The sequence below is a fragment of the Apus apus genome, chromosome 2, assembly GCF_020740795.1.
Source record: "Apus apus isolate bApuApu2 chromosome 2, bApuApu2.pri.cur, whole genome shotgun sequence".
NCBI classification, from domain to species: Eukaryota; Metazoa; Chordata; class Aves; order Apodiformes; family Apodidae; genus Apus; species Apus apus.
In genome coordinates this window covers 92,979,907-93,003,193 of record NC_067283.1, presented here as the reverse complement: position 1 = coordinate 93,003,193, position 23,287 = coordinate 92,979,907, and the positions used below count along the sequence as shown (strand labels likewise).

At 41.2% G+C, this 23,287-nt stretch overlaps 1 protein-coding gene across 1 annotated transcript in view; it reads right to left on the bottom strand.

Annotated features, from left to right (window-relative positions):
* Positions 1-217: 217 nt before the first annotated feature.
* The window catches only part of GABBR2 (gamma-aminobutyric acid type B receptor subunit 2), a 476,938-nt gene continuing 453,868 nt past the window's right edge, over positions 218-23,287 (bottom strand). The window contains exons 16-19 of the mRNA XM_051609256.1: positions 19,760-19,942; positions 17,220-17,349; positions 8,345-8,462; positions 218-1,718 (exon numbers count right to left, since the gene is read on the bottom strand). Coding sequence (XP_051465216.1) covers positions 1,553-1,718; positions 8,345-8,462; positions 17,220-17,349; positions 19,760-19,942 — 597 coding nt within the window. The 3' untranslated portion in view covers positions 218-1,552. The remainder of the gene's footprint in view (positions 1,719-8,344; positions 8,463-17,219; positions 17,350-19,759; positions 19,943-23,287) is intronic.

Here is a 23,287-nt window from a genome sequence, read left to right as displayed (position 1 = left end):
GGAGATTTATGCTAGCTTTTCAAAGCTGCAGGTAAGTCCCTCAGATAATGAACCTCTTAAGCTGTGCTTCAGTCATTGCTGTTCTGTAAACCTTCATTGGAACATCATTCCAAAGGTTTGGTCTGAGGTGCACAGGCGTTGGTCAAAGAAAAATGAGAACCCAGTGGGTGCTTCATGCCTTTTTTTTTCTTTTGCCTTTTTCCGCGCCCCGCCCCCCCCTCTACTCTTAGCTAAAGCCCTGGCAGTGAGATGCCATGTTTCCAGTCCCTTGGAAAATGGAACTGCACATGTACCTCACCTGTGCCTGAGGGTTTGGCTCCAGAGCCGGTCCAGACAGCATGCCACTGTTGTTCCTCCATATTACTTTGGTTCAGGGGATGGACTAAAAGTATAAAACCCATTGTTTCTCACAGTCTTTTTAGGATTCAGGTAAAATATTCTATTGGTAAATTTGATTTGTCCTCTCGATTACCCGCTACAATTGTCACACACGCAGGTACAAAGCAAACATAGTGTATATTCACACCTATGTGCGCCGCAGGCTTTGCCTGCAGCAGCAAAGTGCTGTGCCCTAATCCCTCCCCACCCCGCCCCCAGGCCCACTAAGTTAATTTTATCGTAATTATGTGTGACATAAGTAAAACAAACTATGAAAAACAATCCACCCTGTGACATTAAGACCTTACTACCCATCTGTCCTCAGCTTCTTGAGTTATCAGCCCTAGGACTTTTCCAGACAGTTTAGTACATTATGGTTGGTTGTGTTTATTCTGAAATAGGTGCAGAAACTTTGCTAAAAAGGAAGCTGCAGATGGTCAGCAGTAACTACCGCCATCCCTGGAGAAGGGTGAAGTGCTCCACCTTCCACCAGCAGCTCTCCAGCTGGTGACAACTCAGAGCTGAAGCTTTAGCCTCTGCTTGGGTCTCATGTACAGCTGCAAGCTAGAGGTGACCCTGCTCACAGCACTGCGGAGTCTCAATGACACTTGAGGAATAATTTCTCACAATCCTTCTTTCCTATCAAACACCGTCCCTGAAATGAAAACAAGCAAGACTAACCAGTGCAGAATGTTTCCAGCAATTTAACACAATTCTTGTAAAAATGAGTGTATCTATTTCAATAAATACGGTATAGCTCAACCGTTGTATGTTCCTTACACGGATACAGTATAGAATTGCATGTTCTCAGTAGCCACATAAAGCCCAGTGACATTTGAGTGCTTTGTTTTGTTTTCCCAGTGTCTTTTTTGCAAGATCCATATTTCCCAGCCTTCTTGTTACGAGTAGAAATTTGGGAAGCAACGTTTTTGAGTGACTTCTGCGTGAAGAAATAAAAACTCCATGAATAAGGCTACAGATCAAACTCCTTGTGTCCTTCTCCTTTGCCTCCCCACACGAGTTACACGGGCACTCCTGTGATGACGGCCTCGGCGGCAATTCCTCTGCGGTAAGAGCCAAATGTTACATGTTTTGTAGCAGAGTTCTAGGTCAGATGTTTAGTCCAGTCATTGAGTACTTAAAAGCAGTCCAGGAAGCACTGATCTCCCTTTTCCTACAGCCCTGAAACCATGACTCGGAAGGAGGGCGGCACGTGCCTGTGCCGAGGGCTGGCGCTGGGGCTCACACAAGGGCTGGCACAGCTGGCGTCAACGCCTCCTATGGATGGCAGGTAGGCATGGTGAAGGATGGGCAGCTGCAAAGACAGCCGGCGCTGTATGCTGGGGGAGAGGTGGAGAAAGAGGGAGAGAGGAGCTTTAGCCAAGAGGAAAATGGAAGACATGACACGCTTGATATGCCTGCAGGTTGCTGCAAGGGTATTCTCTGTGCCTGCTGCTGCGATAAAAAGGGTTAATGCCCTCGCAGAAAGCATGTTGAGCTAGCTACTCTAGTGTTATTTCCCCTGGGGGCATTTTTCTGACAGGCTAGATATGACAAACAAATCTAAGGGTGTGTTCTCAGCATCCCACAGCCTTCTGAAATTCGCCAGCACTTTCAGGCTAATTGTTAGACCGCGGATATCAGAAAACGGGAAGAGCTTAAGTTTGCAATGAGGGCATATGGCTTAGCAACCCCTCGCCCCTTTCAAAGTGATCTGCTGCATACAGAGCCCCAGGTGACTGGGTAGACATGCAAGAGGTCACAGGCTGAGTTTGAAGCCGTGCATCACTTACCACGAGGATGTTAGAATTAAGATGTTAGATGACAATTTTGCAACTCCAGCTAAGGCAAACACAGGTGCACAGAGGGAGGGAAAGCAGGGGGGAGGAAAGGAGGGAGGGAAGGAATTCAGACCAGCAGCTATTTCCAAGTAGTTCCTCTTTGCCGTTTAGGCCTGTGATTTTTGACATGCTGGAGGCTCTCATGTTCCTACAGTCAGTGCTGTGGGACTGAAGAGCTAGCACTTCAAAAGCAGCCTGACCTACCACCTACACCAAAATTCAGTATTTAGGTACCAAACATTCTATATCCAGTTTCCCTAGAAGTCTGACATAATAGTAACAGGAAGAGCTTTGGAAACTAAACCTTGATCTCAGCCCAACTAATCCCCCTTGGTGGAGAGGACAGTGCAATGAGACACAGGCTCTGCTACCCCCGTGCTGTGGAGATACTGACACCTTACACAAAATCAAAATTCAGTTGAGGTTTGTTAGTGCAAAAGAAGTTTTCAGTGATTAAGATGTTATCATACTGGGCTTGCTTCTGCATTTGGAGATAGTAACTCTTGAAACATGCAGAGACTTTTGAAAGAGAAGATAGATGTCAAAGTGACAGAGCTGAATTGAAGACCAGCTTTTTGATTCCAGAAGAAAAATGCCCATACAAAGCATTGTATCAGTACAATAGAGCTTTAAATTTATATTTTCCTGATATCTGTTATAATCACTGTGTATTGACAGTCCCTTCTAAGAAGTGTACATTTAAAAGCTTGCCTTTGGACAGCCTTTCTGATTCAAATGACATTTCATTTCTTTTTTGCTTTGTGTTAGGAAGTGGGGACAGCTAAAAAGGCATCTATAGCACTGCTTGGGGACCAAGCAATATAGCTTTCAAATTCAAACAAAATTAAATGTAATGATACTTCTTTTTACTTTCCTCACTACAAACTAAGGGTTATTTATACAGGGATGTGGTAGGAATAGTTGTAGTTTGCCTAGCTGGGAAATTCTCATACATTTTTTTCCCCCCTCAAACTAATTTAAAATGTTTTATGCAATATTCAACTGCAGTGTTGATCACTGTAGTGCTGGCAATGCATACCCAGGATTAAACAAAATCCATTCATTGTTATTTTGCTACTGTGCTCAACTCTTCCTGGTGCTATCAATGAAATCACGCCTTGTTCCCAAGGAGTGCAGAGGTGGCGTGGCTTGCTGATTCCATGGGCTGAATCCTTATGAGCCTGACACTGCAGATTGTCGTTCTTTCTCTTGTTGCAGGGTCAAAGGCAGAGTTGCTCGTCCTTATTTTCCCACCAGTGGAAAGGCTTACTTCGTTCAACTGTTACAGACTTCTCATCAAAGACCTTTTTGAAGCTATTCCGTGGGAATCCTGTTGCATAATCAAGTGAATGGGATTTTTTTTTCATCCATTTAAGTGTTAGCCATACCATGGACAAAGCATGTTTATTTGGCCAAGCCAACAGTGGCTGCAGTGGGTGGCAAGTTTTGCTTTAACTGTACTTAATGGTTACTTTCACTTCAAAACTTGGTTCCTGGAATTGAGGCAGAGGGCTGTAGCTTGGAGACTGGTTCACAATTAAAAGTTTAGGCAAAGGGAAAACCAAAAGAAACCAAGAAAAGTAACAAAATCCAAAGAAAACTGCTAGTTTCTCCTTAAACGAAAGTAAATCTTGTAACGTGCCTCCCTGTGTGTGGCTTTTTCCCTCTCCAGCATGAGTGCTTTTCTCCCTCCTCCAACCCTGCCACATTTTGTCAGTGCTTTTCAGAATGGTGGCATACAATTTGTTTTGAGTTGCTTGTTTAACATAGATATGGCAAAGCATATGGTTGAGTACGTTGGGGAGAGAATGGTTAGTGTTGGTGGTTTTCTGCAACCACTGAAGGAGATGGAAAGGAAAGGTACTGCTGTACAAAGAGCAGTCACTTATCAGGGTACCGTGTTAGAACAGGGCGTGTATCTGCAGCTCTGTACAGAAAAGCCATTTACCAGGGATTAATTAAATCAAGCGAAAACTTGACTTCTGGTGTCAATGCACATAGGAACACAATGTAATGCTCATGGGAATGCAAGATGCTACAAAAGGGGCGGAGGCATTTGAAAAATAATTAATCTCTGCTGTACAAAACTACTGATGAGATCCATCAATAAGCGGGAAGACTGGAACAACTGCTGCTACAGTCAAACACCTGAAGATCTGGGGGAATGTGTAGCTGTGTCTAATAACTTCGGGATTATTTCAGTAATTTCTTCAGCCCATTAATGTTGATTTTTAGCAACGTCTAGGAAGCTGGAAAGTTCCAAAAGACAACAATAATTCAAGATATTATAATAGCAAATAAAGGAATAATTCTAAATCTGCCTTATTTAAATGACAGATTTGAGTAGGATCGTAGGTAGACTAATATGAACCACTGTCAGTGAAGAAACTGAATAAAGGAGGCATGTTCTTGCCAAGGCATATGGCTATAATGCAATAATCCTGTCATAACTAACTTTTTAAAATGAGAATTTTTGGTTACTAACTAAAATTGACATAACTGGCTCCAGCAAGGTATTTGACTGTCTTTTAAATGCTGCTAAAAGCAGAACTTTAGCTCCAAAAATATCAAGGTAGTTTCTGTTACAAGGGTTACACAGCAATTAGCTGCTTTGAAGGTTACAAAAATGACCACATAGAGGAAATAATCTGCACAAATGTCAGATTTCAGTGGGGTCCTGTAGAAATCCATCATCACCTTTACTCAGAGATCTGGGAGACTGTGACATATTCTTGCTGTTACAATAAGAGCAGTATAAAATTTAAGGGTGCCAAAAACTAACTCACTGAATGTAAGGCCTTGAATGGGACACCATGCAGGAATGAAGATGCACAGAAGAATGTCTTTAAGGGTCATGGAAGATATTCCTTTGAATCTATTTGTGTGGCCATCGTGCAGATAAGCTGACTGATGCAATCTTTAGATAAGTAAGCAGGTCATTATCAGGCTGGAATACAAATAGTATCCTGATTAATATCCCAGCACACTGCATTGATAAAACAGGTACAGAAATAGTGTGTCCAGATAAGGTACACCAACCTTCTGCAGCAGGTCACACACCCAAGGGAGTGGAAAGAGTTGACTTTGTGTGAGAGATGACCTGACATACTGGGAAATGAAATATTATATCTATTCTAAACTGGTCCAGGCTGCCTTCTGGGTCTGAGATGAACTGGCATGGTGCACCTCTCACCCCTGCAGGATAAGCTGCCCCCAGACATGGCTTCTGAATATCAGACTGTGCTTGAGCATCAGCTGGGAAAGCAGAAGCTGATGCAACTGTGCATTTGTGCAGTGATGCTGTGAGTATGCTGGAAAACCGAAGTACAGGGCTTGAGCCTGTGCACCAGCACTGCTTTGTCTCCTGTAGGAACTGGTAATTTACATGGTGTAGCCAGTGTAAATGGGAGAGAAAGCAGTCAGCTCCCACTTTTTGCTTCTCATCTCTGATGGTCTGACTAGGTATGGCAAGTTTTACCTGATGCTGTGGATAACCTACCAGGTCCTGCCCAGCAGGAAAGGCAGTAGAGGCAAAGGGAATTGTGAATCATCTAAATTAATGCTCTATGGCTGCTCTACAGTCATACAGACTGCATTTTCCTTAGGTGCAGGGTTCTAAATCTGAGCTAAGCAGAAAACAAATGTTTTTTTCACATTCTGATTGAGAGCATGTAAACAAGACCTCATAAACAAATGTGGAAAAATTTCTTGCACTCCTGAGCCCAATGAGCATGTGTACTGCTGTGCTTTCACTTTGGAAACAACTGTAGAGTAAGAGAGCACATGCAGTTAGTCAAACGTAGCAGCAGTGATAAGAAAGAATGAAAAAATCCCAAATCAAACTCTTTTCCGCACTGTACAAGAGCTTTCAGACTGGCAGATGGAAGCCCTCCTGAGTGCTGTCACTGAAGGGAAGCTGGGATACTTCTTTTTTGCTATTGCCATTAAAGAGTTAATGTTTCTGCAGTCAACCTCCTTTCATAGGTTGTTGCAAAGAGGAAATCTTTTTTCAGACTAATGTTTTTGAGTTCTCTGTTCTTGAATGAGAAATAGGTTCAGCAGATTGTATGACTGCTTCTTTATGAGATGCCCTATGTATGCAGTGAAATGAGAAAGATAAGGGACACCTACAGCTTGTCTTGAATGCTTTTTCTTTTTTTTTTTTTTTTTTTTGACAAAAATGATGTATTTAATAAGCATGGAGGGCCAAAAGTGCTGCCAGACAAGTTGGGAAAAAGTACATGCGATATTCATAAAGAGAAGTTTGGAAAGAGGCAATCTCTTGTCAAAGACAGTGAGTCACAAAACCCTAGTCCTGAAGATGGTTACACTTCTCTCTGGCAGGACCACTGTGCCTGGGTGGTGTGGCTCTGGTACCCAAACTGTCAAGAAATCCTCAGGGAAGATATGTTCCTTGGACTTGGCACAGCTGTGCAAGTGCTGAATGACACTGTTTAGATTTAGCAGGACTTAATGAATTGCTTTCCATAAATGCCAATGACTGTTCAGATTTGTACTGACCTGCTCTTTAAGACCTTTGGGAAATCTCAGCCTTCTCATCTGCTAGCCTAGAGGAGGGTCTATCATCACCAAATGTTTTTCTTTTTTTTTTTTTTTTTTTTTCTGTATTAAATCTGTATCAGAACTGATCTATCTGTGTCTGTGTTTTCCTCAGCATCTCTCTTAATATAAGGCAGCCATGAGTGGTTGAGGCTGCAGTCACACTACATTATTTCTGGCAAAAGGTGCTGGAAAGAGCCAGACCTCTAATAGCTCTGCATTAAAGCACTCTGCTGACCCTTTAAAGTCACGAGAGCTTTCTCAGTGAGGGCCTTGCTTTTGTGAAAAAAAACACGTATTTCAGCTACTGGAGGCTTTTTTTGAGGCATATATGTGCATGTGTGTGTGTGGATTATCTTCTGTGCAGATTTGGGTTGGATTTATTTTTTTTTAGTACAAGGACAGAGTTAGAAATTTGTGTGCTTTCCTGCTCCAGGTATCTCAAGATGGTTGACGTTACCTCAAATCAAGTTTGTTATCACTGATGTAACATGTGCCTCAGTCTAGGAATTTATTTAATTTATTCTGGTTTTAAATAAGTTTTTAAGCTGCCCATGTACAAAACAGGAGTCTGATCTCTATTAGCTCAGATCCAGATGAAATGGTGCCCATGTAACTAGGCTGCTTTGGGGAAAGGACTGGTCCAGGAACAAACAAGCACAGCACTTCCCTGAGCTCTGGACCCCCGCAGGCCCTGCTGAGCTGGTAGAGAATTTATTATATAGGTTCCTGGAGAGTAAAACTGATGATACTGTAAGACTCTCTCCCCTCCATGAATCCAGCAAGTGCTTTGTGCCATCCTTCTTTTTGTAGGCGCAGCATGGTTTCTAAGGGAAACTCCTCAGCGCAGGCTTTCTTGTGCCAAAACTCAGGCCCAGCTGCTATGGTAACATTGAAAAGCCCTAAGACTGTTTTTATTTCTCAGCTTGCTTAAGACTGAAAGAGAGCAAAATGGCTATGTACACCACAAACCCCTCTGGCTGGTGTGTGGAAGGACTTAGATTCTTGACAACAGTCATAACGTTTGCACATATGTACATCCTCTTCTCTCCTAAATATACATTGGTGGTTGGGCACAGCTTGTCCTGTAACTCTCTACAGAAATTTTAGACATCATGTTATAGATGTTTCTGCCAAGATAAAAGAAGTATGTTAGTTTGCCTCTGGGGCAACTTAAGAGCTAGTGCCCTTTGGGATGTAGTGCCCTTGATATTCTCTAAATCTGGTGGGGATGGTGAGCTGGGGACAGGGAGGCAGCACAATACAACACTGCTGCCCACTGGTGCTTTAGGACTTGGCATTCATATCTTCTGTTGCTGTTGGATGGTCCAGACTCTCTCTGTATCTGGGGCTGACTTAAGTGGTTTACAGTGAAGGTCTTCCCATAAAAATGCATGAAAGAGAAATATGGGGTTTGATGAAATGTAATCATTTAAATGAATGTTTTGTCAGCAAGGCAGCTGGTGTCCAGGAGGGAACTGATGGCTAAAACAGTATGCACACGAGCCCATGCATACCTGAGAGAGTGGACCTTCCTCTACCAGCATGTAGTGGTGTATACTTACTGTTCTGGAGAGTTGATGTCTTCTATAGGGTCTTTGCTTGTTCTGGAAGGGTCTGATGAGCCCCATTGTGCTGGTGGATTTTGATCAAGATGATTTTTCAAAATGGCTTTCTCACCATCTAAATGGATAACAAATTCATTTTTACTTTACTGTGACCAAGTGACTGTTTTTAAGTTGTTTCATTTTAAAATGTCCCAGATGTTCATAATGCTATAAAGTAAACCCTTTCTGCCTATATTCCAATACAGTCTTAGATTTCCCCAGGAGTCCTTGTTACTCTTAGGCTTTCGGTGATGTGCTCCTTCATCGGAACTATCATGAAGAAACAGACAAGGGACAAAACCTCTTTTGTCCTTCTTTTGCTTTCCCCCTACCTTTAAAAAAACATACACAAAGCAAACCTTGTTGCTCACCTCTGTGTAGCCCTATCATGCTCTTTCACCTGGTCTTAGACTGTGTAAAAAACCCAATGTAACTGCACCTTATTATCTTGCACTAAAAAATTGCTACCTTTCAATATGAATAAACCCTCTTCTTTAAGTATTTTCCTAGAAAAAAAGCTATAATCTCATTGATGTATAGAACCTTGATTCTCTTGCAATCACATAAGCAATGAAGTGCCATCATTTAACTACCTGCTATCATGTAGCACAGAAATACAATTCATGTCCGTTGCACTGGTCCATAGGCTGTTTTCAGGAAGGGCAGCTAATGATGTCCTGAGAGTCCCTGGCTAGCTGTGGCATTGGTCCCCCCAAGACATGTGGACAGATACAGCCATTTTAAGAAGGCTGTCTTCACCAGGGAGCTTTTCTGTTCCTGCCTGCTTTTCCAAAGTCTCCTGCTGTGTTAAGCCAAATAAAGTCACATGGAAAACATCTGAGTAATGAGGACAGCACACAGTTTTCATAAATAATTACAGAGCAGCTCCAGATCCATCACTGGCAGTTGTTTGTGACATACACAGAGAAACAGTGATTGCTGCAGGCATTAAGGCAGCATGGAAGAATACTCAAAGGTAAAAACTGGAAAAGGATATTGGAGGATTTGAATGTAAAAATGGGTGGGAATGCAGGAAAATATTGAAGAGAAAATGAAAATGGCATTAAAACCCCAGTGCATACTGAAGGCTTAAGCTGCTTTTCTGCTCTCCTAACACTCAGAAGCCCTAAATAATGCTCAGGTCCCAGCACACTCACAATATCTACATTATCAATGAGCACAGGAACAATACTAGTGGGACAAAACAGGCAGCAGAAACAAAGAGTGAGGAATGAAGGTGGAAGCAGCACCAGGAATGCTTTGAGGGCAAACTTCAACACGTATAATTGCCCTCCCAGTGCGGGCAGCCCTGGCAGTTTTGTAGCATTCACAGCCTGCTGTGAAGCATGTAACAAGCAACATGGATAGCAGTGAATAGGTGAGGTGTGCAAAAACACACAGACATGGGGATCACTACAGCTCAGAAGATCAAGAAAGAAGATTTTTCACTTATGTTGCAAGGTAGACAAGGGTCCGGGTCAGAAAGGAGGCGAGCGGAGCACATGAAGCTGCTGCTGTTGGTGCAAGAAAATGTCAGCAAAAGAGAGCTAGGAAATCCAGTTATAGCAAGAGGAGTGCTTAAAGGGAAGATATGACAGCATCCAGTGATGGTTTAGACATGAAGGGAGGACAGCAAAGAGACATATCTGACAGTGGCTAAAATAAGAAATGAGGTCTACCATCTCAGGGCAGCCTGAAGTTTGCTGGTGTGGCATTTGCTGTCACTAGAGTTCAGTTTTTATTTTCCATATATCACATTTCTGTGTCTATTGAGCTTGACGTTTGCATAAAAACCTTGTGATGTGTATAAACAGACACGCAGAAAAGACTTTTTTACTTCCATGATGTAATAGAAAAACAATGTTCAATCCTGAGCTGATCCAAGGTGACAATGAAACCTGCTGATTTAGGGTACAGACCAAAGTTTAAATCTGAGTAATCCTTGTAGTTAGGGATGGAAAAGGTCTATTATTTAACTATTTTAGGGTCCCAAGCACTTTGGCCAAGATAAGCAATTTAACTTTTACAAGTTACTGAAGATACAATTCTTAATCAAATGACTGGAATATGCAACTTTGGGGCTTTCTGATACAATTTCATATATTAATCTGTGTTGTACATTCCTCAAGGGGTTTCTTGTACTTTCAGTTGTGCTGTGAGGGAGAGAGAGAGAGAGAGACAGAAGGAGGTGGTCCCTGTCAAAAAGGTGGGGGATTTAGATTAAAGTAGAACAGAAATCTTATATTCTCTGCCTACTCACCCCTCAACACCAACTGCCCATATATCACTGTGTGTTATTCTTAATAGACCCTTCTCTGCCACTCTTGCAGATGACTTAATACACTGCATATATTTCTGTATACAAGGTTACCATATATAAGTATTAATGTACTAGGTTAAAAAAAATGCAAATAAAATCAACTTAAAACTGCTGCAGTCTGGAGAGTGTTTTCCTTAAGCTTTTTGGGAGAGGAATTGTTGGAAACTGGAATATCTTTTTGCCTTATTCTTTTATTAATTTTAATTAATAATATATTTTTAAAATTTATTTATTTATCTTTCATTTAAACAATGAAGAGTAAGATTCTCACTTACTCATACACTTCCAGGAGCTTAAGGAAAAAACACTATCACCATATGCACTTAAAAAACTTAAGGATGGAGAAAACAGAAATAATATACATGAACAACCGAAAGAAATTAAAGCAAGGATAACCATAAACATTTGGGTTCCCAATTTCCCCTGGGAAGTGCAGCAGTAGTTTTAGTACTTCCCCAACTTTTCTTTCTCTGTTCATAAAGTATACTGCTTGAAAAATGCCCTTCACTCTCAGGGCCCTTTTTGCCACTGCAGATGCTACTGAGTAACTTGCACTGGAATGATTTAAGTACCTTCAAAACTGAATTTGCATTAGCCAGAAGCAGTTTCGAAGTAATTTTTACCTTTTTAGACCTCAACCCAGAACTCAGAAGTCTGGATAAGTGATGCCTGAGCACCTTCCATTCAGAAAGCCGTCGGGGAAAGGAAGACAAATAGATCTCAAGGGCCTCACATGGCACTCACTGATGGGTTCATTAGAAAGCAAAACCTAGTGCCCAGCTGTCGGTGAGAGCCAGAAGGCTTTGGCTCAGGACCTGTGCTTACCTGCAGCTGAGAAACAGCTTCCAATTACAAAGCTTGGAGCTGCATGAGCACATCCAGGGCTGGCTGCCGAGAGGCTCGGCGAGGAGGTCACTGCTCCCAGCTGCTCACCTCTCCTTCTGCCAGGGGTGACACTCCCTTCAGACCTGCCGTGCGTATAATCGCTCTGCAACCTGGTTCTCCCAAAATTACCTGGGCTGGCATAAACGTGTTGTGCATTTTAACAACCCTTCTTCAGCTGCCGGCAGAAAACACCAGGTGACTGTCCCTGCTGCAATTTCTTACAAGATTTGAGAAACTGTACTTCTTTTAACTAGAAGCTTGGGCTTTCTGACGTTTGTACGCCACAGCTTTATTGAACACCTTCATCACTGCACTTGATGGCAGAACCACAGTTCACCCCACATCTTTCAATTCCACTCTTGTTTTCTCTTTACTAGAAAACATATTTTATGCTCCACAAAGAAGCAAGTGTGGCTTGGTAATGACTTACAAGAGCTGGCAGAGACAGCCTTGCTGATTTACTAAAGAATTCTGGAAACTTTAAAGCTAAGAGTAGAGTTTTAAAATCTACTGTAATTTTTCACACTTCTGTTGTTTGGACCATAAAACAAGACTAGCCAGTTTCTGCGTTTTATGTGAACAGGATGAAAAGAAAGTAAAATAAAAGGAAAAATTAAAATTATCACATCCTCTGCTGAGTATTTCAGAAAAAGTTTTCCTGACGTAAGCTCACAGCACCAGGCAGTCTATCAGGCAGACTTCTGATAGTTATGTTTTGAAAGGAAGGTATTTTTTTAAAAGAATAGCCAGCAAGATTATCGTCTGAGTTATACTATTTTAAGTCAGAAGAAACTCCCTTTACTACAGATTTATTTCTGTAGGAAGGGCAGGCACTGAACCTCTGGCAGTTTGTTCTCACCGTTGAAAAAGAAACAAGCTGCAATTACAGGATTAGAATCCATTTGCTGGGCTCCACAGAAACTAGTATATCCCTAGTGTATGTATCCCTATTTATCTCTGTATACAACAGATATAATGAACTATATCCTTTCTTTAAAACAGAATTCCTTCAAAGTCTCATACACCTATTGCTGAAAGCCCTTCCTTTGACTCTGTGATTTCAATATCAAGCATAATGCTTGAATCACACTAACTTCATAGAAGTAGTATCCACCCCCCTTATGAACTCAATTTTGCTTTGCATTTACAAGCAACATGCCTCTGAAACCTGTTTTTCCTTGAGATGCTTTTACATGGGGAAAAAACTAACACTAGGAAACATTGGAGTGGGGTGACAACTGACAGTATGTAGGCATATCTGACACGCAAATGAACGCTCCCAGTCCATTTACAGCAGTCAGTAAAGACTGTTTTCTGGCTCAAAACAGAAAAGGCTTTTGGAGCAAGCAAAGGTGCCTGCAGAGGGAGAATTTGCAAAAAGGGTTTGTCTGTAAGTGGGGACTATTGCAAGGTTCTCTCTTGCTTCTTACATGCTTTCCATAGTGTGTCTGTCATTCATTAATTTTCCTAATATGCTACTCAGAAATGTACTTGCAAAAGTAGAAATAAATGGAGATTGTGCTGCAGGATTTCTTCTGAGAGTGGCTTTATGTGATACTCTTGCAATCTATGAATCATTCATGTAGAAATAATTTCATGTAATAAAATGTCAAAGAGAATTCAAATACGGTAAGATTGCAAGATTCCAAGTGTTTCAAAATTAGCCAGCCCCCCCAAACCACATAGTATCCTCCCTCTGTATTTCTCTCCTCAGTAACTTTTATCTCTGCTGGAACTTGCACAGTAGGAATAACTTCTGCCTTCACAACATCTCTCCTGTTTCTGGCACAACAGCTACATGGGTGGAGGGAGTGCTTTTGAGAAGCTATAGTTTGTGCCTGTGCCAGGGTATTTCTTCCCCGGAGTTGTGCAGCACAACCTTCCTCTTTACACACCGTCACAGTTACAACCGCTTGTCCTCCTTTTTTTCCAAATGTCAGTCTGGAAAACTCAGCCCTCTCTCCAAGCTTGGCTCTTCTTGCTGGTCGGCACTGCCAGTGACAGGAGTTGGGAGAGCCAAGCTGTGGTTTCACCCACCCCTGCCTTAAAGCCAGGCTCTGCAGCTCCAGCAAGGTGACCAGATCTCACAAACAGCAAGCTGGGAGAGAAGCTCACGCTGTGCTGTGCACACAGCCAAGATTGACAGCAGACACAATGACTCAAAGTCACCGGAGGAATGTAGCAAATCAAGTTAAGGGAATGTCCTTTTAAATTCAACTGGAAAAGCCATTTGAGGTCGCAGAGTCATGGCCCATGGAGGACGCTGGGAACTGCTTGACCACATAAAGCTATCTATCAGTGCAGACAAAAGCCTGCATTAAAAAAAACCCAATCAAATAATCAACTACAAACCACATTTCCTAATTGCTTTTCTTACGTAGTCAATTGCTGTAGATGTCTCAGAACATTTGTGTAAAAGAGATGAGTGTCTTGGTTAATATCTTTCTTTAAATGAGATGTACTGAACTGAAAAGTGCTTTAAAGGAGTCCCCATGTCATCAAAAAGCTCCTGGGCTATACCAGGAGCTGTTGCTGCTAATAACTAATCAGGAATCCCAAAGTTCTGAAACTTTGCCTGAGGTCAGGCAGTTATGGGAGTGCACAGCTCTGTCTATCTATTTTGGCTGAAGTAATTTAACTTTTGTGAAAGTAATTTAACTTTTGTGTCCTAAATCCATATTTGATGTAAATGACAGTGGTGGGGAAGGAAGGGAAGAAGCAAATAACCTCCTTTGGCACTCAGCTATAGGAGTAAGGAATTTCAACTCTGGACAGCTTTTACAGATCAGAAACCTCCTGGAGTGTACTACAACATTAAAGTTTGATTAGGACTTGTTTGAGATCCACTGCATAAGTCTTTTGATAGTATTTGTTCTCTGAAATGCAGTGCCCTGAATTGATGTAAGCAATAGCAATAAGGATACACTACATGGCATCCTCTATGTGACCTGCATCAGACCAGAAAGGTATTTTATAAAGAAGATTGACATAGGATTCAGCCATGTACACAATGCCAATGTGGCAGAACATCTGCTACGATTTTTAGCTCCAAGTCAGCTGCTATTTGTAGCATCTCTCTTCACTTTCCTACTCTTTCTCTCTCAGCTGACATTTTTTACAAGGTCTAAGGCAGGCACAAACCTTGTCTTCACCTTAAAAATAACATTGAACTGGCTTCCCCAGTTGCACAGTGGAGGTCTCTTCTAGATCATGCTAATAAATAATTTATAATTCCAAAGCTTTGCTCAAGTAGCATCAGAGGCACATAATTTCAAGGTTCTTGTACTTTCATTTACAGAAAGTTACATGAAGCACATAGCTACAGAAAGCAAAGTTATGTCAGTCAGAGTTAGCTTTTCTATAGCTGCAAGGGCCAGAATTTTTTTAAGTACCATTTAAGTGATGTCTGTTTGCATCTGCACAGAAGCAGCAGTGACTCAGCAGCATGAATTCTCCAAAGCCTTGTTATTTTTATTGGGATAGCAAATTTAAATTAAGCACATAGGTTGGCTATTGGGAATGGATGTGGTGAGAGAAACAGGAGATTCAGACATGTAGCTAAGGAACAGTGAAATGGAGAAAGTGAGAAATCAAGAGGTAGAAAGGGACAGAAAAAGGGTAGCAAAGGTTGATGAACGTGGTGGCTCAGAGCGTGGAAGTATGAATATTTGATGTCACTTGAGTCAGGATCAGGATGTTCCATAATACTCATGCTTGGGGCATTTGCTACCAGGTGTAGGACCAAGCTTCAAACACCTGTTGCAAACTGGGATCCAACTCTTCCTCATGTCCAGGTGAATAAATGCTCTAACCTATTCAATACAAAGGTGGCCAAGGGAAAATATCTTCCTTCCCCTCCCCCGCCCCCAGCCTCTTTTGTGTGGACCTTTATGTGGTAGGTCTGTTCAGAAAATGGTGTCGAGCAACTTCAGTATGCAGAAGACTATCTACCCTGTAAATCCCAATAGGACATAATTCCAGGCTACTCCATACAGTACAGCTCTCTACATACAGGCGATTTTAAACATGAACACTGCAGCAGAAATGTAGAAGTTGGGCAACAGTACTGGGGGGAAATTAGGATCACGGACAATCTTGGATGCTGCTGCTTAAATCAGTAGTTTGACATTGGTGTCTTTTGTAGCTATAGCCACAAGTAAGTGCAGAAAGGTTATATTTTATCCTTGATTTCTTTGCCAGCAAACTACTGCTAATGGAGTGCAACCTCCTGTGGGAAGCATCGAATCCTAAATTTACACGCAGCATATATCTTGAGAATAATTTGTATTTCTCATACCCAAACTCAGATGGGCATTTGGCACAGTGCAATGTATCTTTTCTGCTTGAAATATTATTCATGCTTTATCATTTTTTCCTGAAGAATTTGACATGAGTGGAATATTCTATGTGTTCTTTTCAAACACTTGGTAAAACTGCTTCATCCCACTCACTGATGTTAGTTCTTGCTGCTGATCTCAGCCCAATAGTCACACGCCTCCAGCAGCTATTTACGTTTTCCTTTTCCTCCTTTCACCTCCCTTCTGTTTTTTTAATTTTAAAAGAACACTGGGAACTCTATGGAGCTCTTCTTTTTTTCTTTTTCTTTTTCCCCCCCCCCACAGGTTAGACAACCACGTGTGCACCCAGGCTAAAACAAAAGGCATATGAAAAAGTAACCTTATCCAACCATACTTCAAAAGCATACGTAAACTGTTCTTGTTCTAAAATTACTCTTCAACAACTCTATTTACAGGACAGTAGCTTCTGTTTCACTTAAACAAACTCACGCTGCCACATCAATAGGAAGCCTGAGCCATGTGTCCATGACTTCCCAACAGGGGGAAACTAGTTTTTCACATATTATAGTAATATTCAGCTGTTCAAAGTAATTTGCCAGGAGTCACAAAGTAGATCCATTCTAGAGTCAGAAATGGAAGCTGGGTGTCCTGGCTGCCACTTTACTGTACTATGCACCAGATCTTATTGCTTCCTGAAAGCAAAACAGCTTTAATGGAAGCAATTCTTTTCCATGTATTTCTTCAGGGAGTGATGCAAAAAGACACAGCAGGAGCAGCTTAGGAATATTACAGTTGTCATTAAATCCTTTTTTATCAGTTCCTAGGGAATAATTTTCATACATGAGTGCCTTCAGTTCTACGTTTAAAGTTCAAATCAGTACTGAAATATTTACACGTTTCTTTTCTACCTGCTTGATAGGAGTGTCCAAAAGCAGGATTTGAACATCATATTCAGACAAGTACATATTAAACTGGACTTCCTACTGCTGAAGGCTGGCCTGATTAACTCTCACAAGATCTAAAATATCCTGTGACTCTCCTCCCTCCATGCTGCACACAAAACTTAACTTCTGAACCCAAGTACGCTTTTAAAATTTTCCCACTTTACTATGTGTATTATACACACAGGGCATACAATAGAAGAAATACAGAGAAACAACTACTCAGTGGATACCATACAGCTTATTGTATGAATCTGCCTGCTTTTTGTCATGCAACCAAAATATATAAAGATCCATCTTACCAAGGCTCAAGTGCTCTGGAATCAATCCAATGAGACTGCTGTTCAAAATCTTGGGTTAAGCTACTATTGTTTTTTTTACTAACTCACCTTTGCTGTCTGTAAAGTTCCGTATACTTAGAATGTCATTAAGATCCTGATAGTGGTTCTGCTTAATGTATGTTGTTTTCTCAGGAGTATCCTGAAGCTGCATTGTGACCTCTTCCAAGTCTTTGTCCAGCTGCAAAACAGAAGGAGTACGAATCCCTAAAAATTCAAGAGTCATTGCTTCAGGTATCTGCAGCAACTGCATAGCTTTCTATAATCAGACTAGAAGGCAGTAATGCAATTGTCACACTGTGCCAAATACAGTTTTCTTATAGAACATTACCTCTAAAAATCATGCTACAAGTAAGAAACCCTTTTCAGCTGTGATATTGCACACAGGCCAAATGAGAAGAATAAGCTTTAGTAGTTGACAGTTTAAGCAATTCAGATGTAGAGCTGAATGAGAAAGAAATGGGCATTACAAAGCCCAGTCTGAAAACCTCTCAACTATTTATTATTTATGTGTACAAATGGACCATAGATAGCTATAACCACTTTGTTGAGTCAATTTATCGAACATAAAGGAGAATATAAGTGAACTATGGCATCATGGGCATGTCCAGTCATAGGAGTGACTGCAGTCAACTGTACTGGGACTGTTTTGCTTCCCTAAGATTATTTTGACTCCTATTACCTTTACACTGCTGGTAGACATTTCCTTTGTGTCTGTGTGTGTGTGCAATTTTGAAGAAAATCCAACTCACAGTTTTTAGTTTTGGGGCTTGGAGTACTCTATACTTTGGGGATTTGAAAATAACTCCCATGTTTTCTATAGTTTCTGTCTTCAACTGTGTAGTCTTACAGCTAGCACTAACCTGCCATTGCAAGCACAACTTGCCAAGAGGGAAAAAACGGAACTAAGAGGAGTGGGAAGAATCAAAAATCCCAGTCCTCAATCTCTCTCCCCAAAAGCATCCTTTAAGACTAGAGGGAGAGGGATAGAAGCACAGGTGTTTTCTGACTGGAAGAGCCATAACAGAAATGCCAGATTGGCACACTCCTAGCTTTTAGCTCTAAGCTGAACACAGGGGCCTCTCCGTAGAGACTAATTTATATTCAATTGACTACTGCCCCAGCAGGAAATAACCAGATAGAAACATCTTAATGATGCTTCTATCTGGTTATTGTCTGGGATCTCTGGGATCTGGGATGTTCTCTGTGAACAGTTGTCTAGGATACAATGTCCAGAGTACATCCCACTCATTACTGCCCTAACTGCATTTAAAAAAAATGCTGAATTTAGATCTAAAGTTGTCTCCTCATAAAACTGAGACAGAGCAACTCAGGCAAGATGAGCCAGAGGTGTAGCTGCTCACCACACTACAGCATGCTCCAAATCCCCTTGACAATGAAACTCCTATTGGTTCAGGGTACTTAATCTATTTAAGCCAAGTCTAAAAAGATCAGCAGGACCTGCATGCACCAACACGGCTCAGTTGCCCTGACCAGCGTTACCTGTGATCACCACCATAAGCCTTGCAGGGCACAGGCTGAGATCTTGTGAGTTAGGAGGCTTAGTAGAAAAAAATACTGCAGGATAAAGTAACTGAAATACCCAGCAGTCAGCTGAGCCTCCATTTAAAATTGAGAGGCTCTCACATGAAGAGGACCTGGTAAAGCTGAACTAAGCGTCTTTAGCAAGACAGAGATAACTTTTCCTTTCCGAGATGTTGGCAGTTTGAATAAACACCTCTTGGTTACCTAGGCAATTGTTGTTAAGATCGGGATGAAATAATGGCTGCAATAACATACCTTTTCTTCAAGATAGAAAAATACTTCACAGACTAGGCAAGAATGGGTCAGTTTTTTGTAAGATCAGGCATGGTTATCCTGTCTCACAAAATGGGCAGTCTTCAATGCTGATTTGTCATCATTTGAGGTGTCCAGAGCAAGGATGGACATAATTAAAAATATACATGTTGTAGCCCCAATGGAATTCATGTACTCCATGTACTTAGCCTTCCTTTTGGTAGGGACTGAAGAAATATCACAGCCATCGTGCCAAAAGGGTCAGCTGACATGGTCATCAAGATCTCTTCTACCTTAAGAAAATATGTAATTCTGTTTCATGGCAGATGTAAAAATCTGTCTAGCGAGTTTTGAGTGAACTCTCAGAGAGGTTGAGAAATAACAGCAACAGCAGTCTCTGAACTCAGCCATAAACAGGAACAAAGGAGCTCTTAAGTGCCCCTGGGGCTGCGGGTGACTCTTTCACTTGCATGTAAAGGTTATGCTTCTAGAGCTGTTGCTCCATGGTGCTCAGCATGTCCATGTGAAGCAGAAGGGTAATTTGCCTGCTAGAAATAAATAGAAGTTTCATTTTAATTGCTAAAGCATATTTTCATTTTATCACACCTGTTAAGTATTTGCTGTATTAATCAGCTAGTCATAGAAATAATTTGTTTCCTATTATTTCAGTATTTTCTATGGGGACAGCTCATTTTTTCCTCTGAAAAGTAGTCAGCATTGAAGCACATTACAGACCTGCAACAAAATATAATTTTTAAAAAAATGGCCTAGGCAGTGTATACAGCAAACAATACCTCTGTGATTTTCATTCTCAAGCGATGGTTCTCCGACTGCAATCCTTCTAGTCGAGATGTGGTGGCCTGATTGACACTGGTGACAGATGTTGATGTTTTTGAATCTTCTTTCTTTTGATTTTGAGTGAACTGAAATCGTCTGTTCTGTGTGGCTGCATCTGGATTTGTCCTCAATGTGATGAGCTGAAAGGTTTAAAAGCCTTAAGAAATCCTTTCCACAGTTTTATTTTTGCAGCTATTTCTTTTTTATCTCAAACATTGAAAGGCAAACCAAGAGTTCCTTTCTGACTTTCAAGTACAGACTTCTGGAAAGTGAGCTCTGCTTGCCATGTGCAGTACTTGAGAGAGAGGATTTCTGAATAACTTTACAGAATAGGTTTAACCAAAACGATTTTGCAAGGAGAAATGTTTGAAAAAATTAGGAAAAATGCATTTTAAATATATTTGAATTAACTTTAATTACATTTAAAAAAATAATATTTAATCAAACATGTATTTCTCCTCCATTGCTATCTTTATACTTTCAAAGGATATATTCCTCCTTTAAGAAAAGAACAACCCACCAAGCCCTTCTCTTCCCAAGCTCAATTTGAAATTCCTACTTTCCTACTGTTACAAGTAACACTCAAGCAGAGAGATGCACGAAGCAGGAGTATTAAAAGAAAGAACTCACGGGAGATTGCGCTCTGGGGATAACAGAAAGTTAATTAGGTTTTAGTGACCCAAAATAAACCAAATCTGTTCAAATAAATTAAATAAGCCACTTAAATATATTTAATATAGGCAAATAAAAGGAAGATTTAACACTCAATGACAACATGAAAATATCATCTCAACACGAGGAGAGAAAGCTATTAGCTGTTTAGCAATGGAGAGAGAGCTTCTCACATTACTCTTGAGAATGCAGAACTTCTGATCACTTGCCAAGCAGCACACATATATCTTTGTATACAGACAAAGCTGAAGGAGCTCCCTGCCCTGAGAGCATAAGCATGGTACTATAAATCCAAAGGTGTTGAGTTATCTGAAAAGAGAGAAGGGGCTATAATTTTGTAAGCACAGCACAGACAGATTTTGTGGTATAGCCCAGTTTTGGAATTGCTTCCTCTTGTTCTTCAGAGCATAAAACTATTCTGCAGATGCAGTGGTGTGAAATAAGCACCTAATTTCTGATAGAGAGAGATCTGACTGATTAGACACTGAAGCACTTGGGCCCTGGTATTTATTTACAGAGCAAGCCTGCAGATTGGGATGGTGCTTGAAGACAATAAATTTAATTTTTCAGGTGACAAAGGAGATGTAGAAAGCTGAGGTACTTAATGCCTTCTTCACCTTAGCCTTTACAGATAAAACTTGCTTTCAGAAATTCCAGACCCCTAAGACTCCTAAAGCAGTTGAGCACAAGAAGTTATGCAACCTGATGAGGTGTATCCTTCAGGACTAAGAGAGCTGGCTGATGTCATTGTGAGGCCTTTCTCTATTATCTTTGGAAGGTGATGTTGATTGGGTGAGATTCCTGAGGATTGGGAGAAGGGAAATGCTTTGTGGGAGAAGGGAAATTGTGTTTGAGAGAGGTGAGAAGGAGGATCTGGGGAAATATTGCCTGGACATCTTCACCTCAGTCCATGGAAGGTGCTGAAGCAAATCCTCCTGGGAACCATTCCCAAACACATTAAGATCAAGAAGGTGATTAGAAGCAGTCATCATTGATTTATGAAGGGAAAATCCTGCTTTCTTCAGTGAGATGTCTGGGCTGGTAGATGAGAGAGAGTTATTTTTCTTGGCTTAAGCGAGGATTTCAACACTATCTCCCATAATGTCTTCACAGTCAAACTGATGAAGTAGCGACTAGGTAAGTAGCCAGTGAGGTGGAGTGAAAACTGGCTGAACTGCCAGGCTCAAAGGATTATGGAAACCAGTCACTAGTGCTCAGAGGTTCACACTAGAGCAAGTTCTGTCACCATTAGTGACCTGAATGGTGGGACAGAGCACATCCTCAGCAAGTTCGCAGATGATCCTCAAAGAAGCAGAGTCAATATACCAGATGTTTGCACTGCCATTCAGTGTGATGTCAAGAGACTGGAGATCTGGGACAACAGGAATCTCCTGAAGCTGAGCAAAGGCAAACACCAACTCCTGCCCTTGGGGAGAAAGAAACACCAAGTACCCATCCAAACAGATTGAGGGGGGTTTAGCTGGAAAACAGCTTTTCAGTAAAGACACTGTGGTAGACACCAAGTGGAACATGAGCCAGCAGTACCCTGGGTTAATGGAGGTGATCCTTACTACTTGGGCCCAGTGAGAGCACACCTGGAGGGTTGTGTCCAGCTTTGGGCTTCCCAGTACAAGACAGATGTGAGCATACTGAATAAAGCCCAGTGAAGGAACACAAATATGCTGGAAACGATTGGAGCCTTTATGATACAAGCAGTGACTGACAATTTTTTTCCTTGAGATTGCCTTGAGATTCAAGAGATTTGGGGAAACATCACTTGTGTGTAAATACATGATGGGAGAGAGTAAAGAGGATGGAGTCAGACTCTTCTCCGTGGTGCCCCATGAAAGGAAGTGAGGCATAAACTGAAAAATGGGAGATTTCATTTAAACATCTCTGTGAACATAGTCAAACACTGGTAGAGATGCTAAGAGAGGCTGTAGAGTTTTAATCCACAGAGGTAATCAAGATGCTGAGTAACCTGCTGTAGCTGAGTCTTTCTAGAACTCCCTGCCTCTCCCCTCTCCCATTTCTTTGACTCTAATTAGGCTGGTTGTAATGACTGGTGTGTTTAACTCCCAGACCAAAAATGTCATGAAAATGAAGCTAAAGGTGAAGAATGGTAATTATAAGGCTTCTTAAATTAGCAGGCAAAAGTATAACAAGATAAAAGCTCTGCAATTTTATGTGCTCTATGTTCAAACCGAATATAAGACAGAAGTATAGACATCCATCAATTGACTCATCTTCATTTGGGAGTTTATAGCTAAAGACTGGATGTTTTGCCACAAGGACACATGCTCTAATGAATTCATTCACATGGTATGGATTAGATGGAAAAGTCCATGGGCAATGTTGTAGGCTCATACTACAGGAGATGTACAGGGGATGAGGTTAGTTGAGCTTCCTTTTTTTTTTTTCTGGCCATAAATTCTGTGGAACTTGTGTCTTGCTGCCTCACACCTGTGAAATTTCAATTTCAACAAAGTCAAGACTGTATATCTACAAAGAGTCACTGCCAAGTAGACAAAAAGTGCTACCAACACAGAAAATTAATGTTTTAATCCTGCCTCCCTTGCCTTGCTTCTCTACAGGAAACTGGATCAGAATTAATGTGTCAATGCCATTGCAGACAACAATGATACACACTTGGAGGGTGACTAGAAGGGAGCTCAGTGTTCTGTCTTAAAAGGGATGGAGCAGAAAAATCAGAAGGACATGGAAGTTTGATAAACATGGATAAACACAGGAAAGCTTTATGAAGAGAGAATAGATATCAGGATTGCTTATTTGAAAGAAATTATGAGTATGCT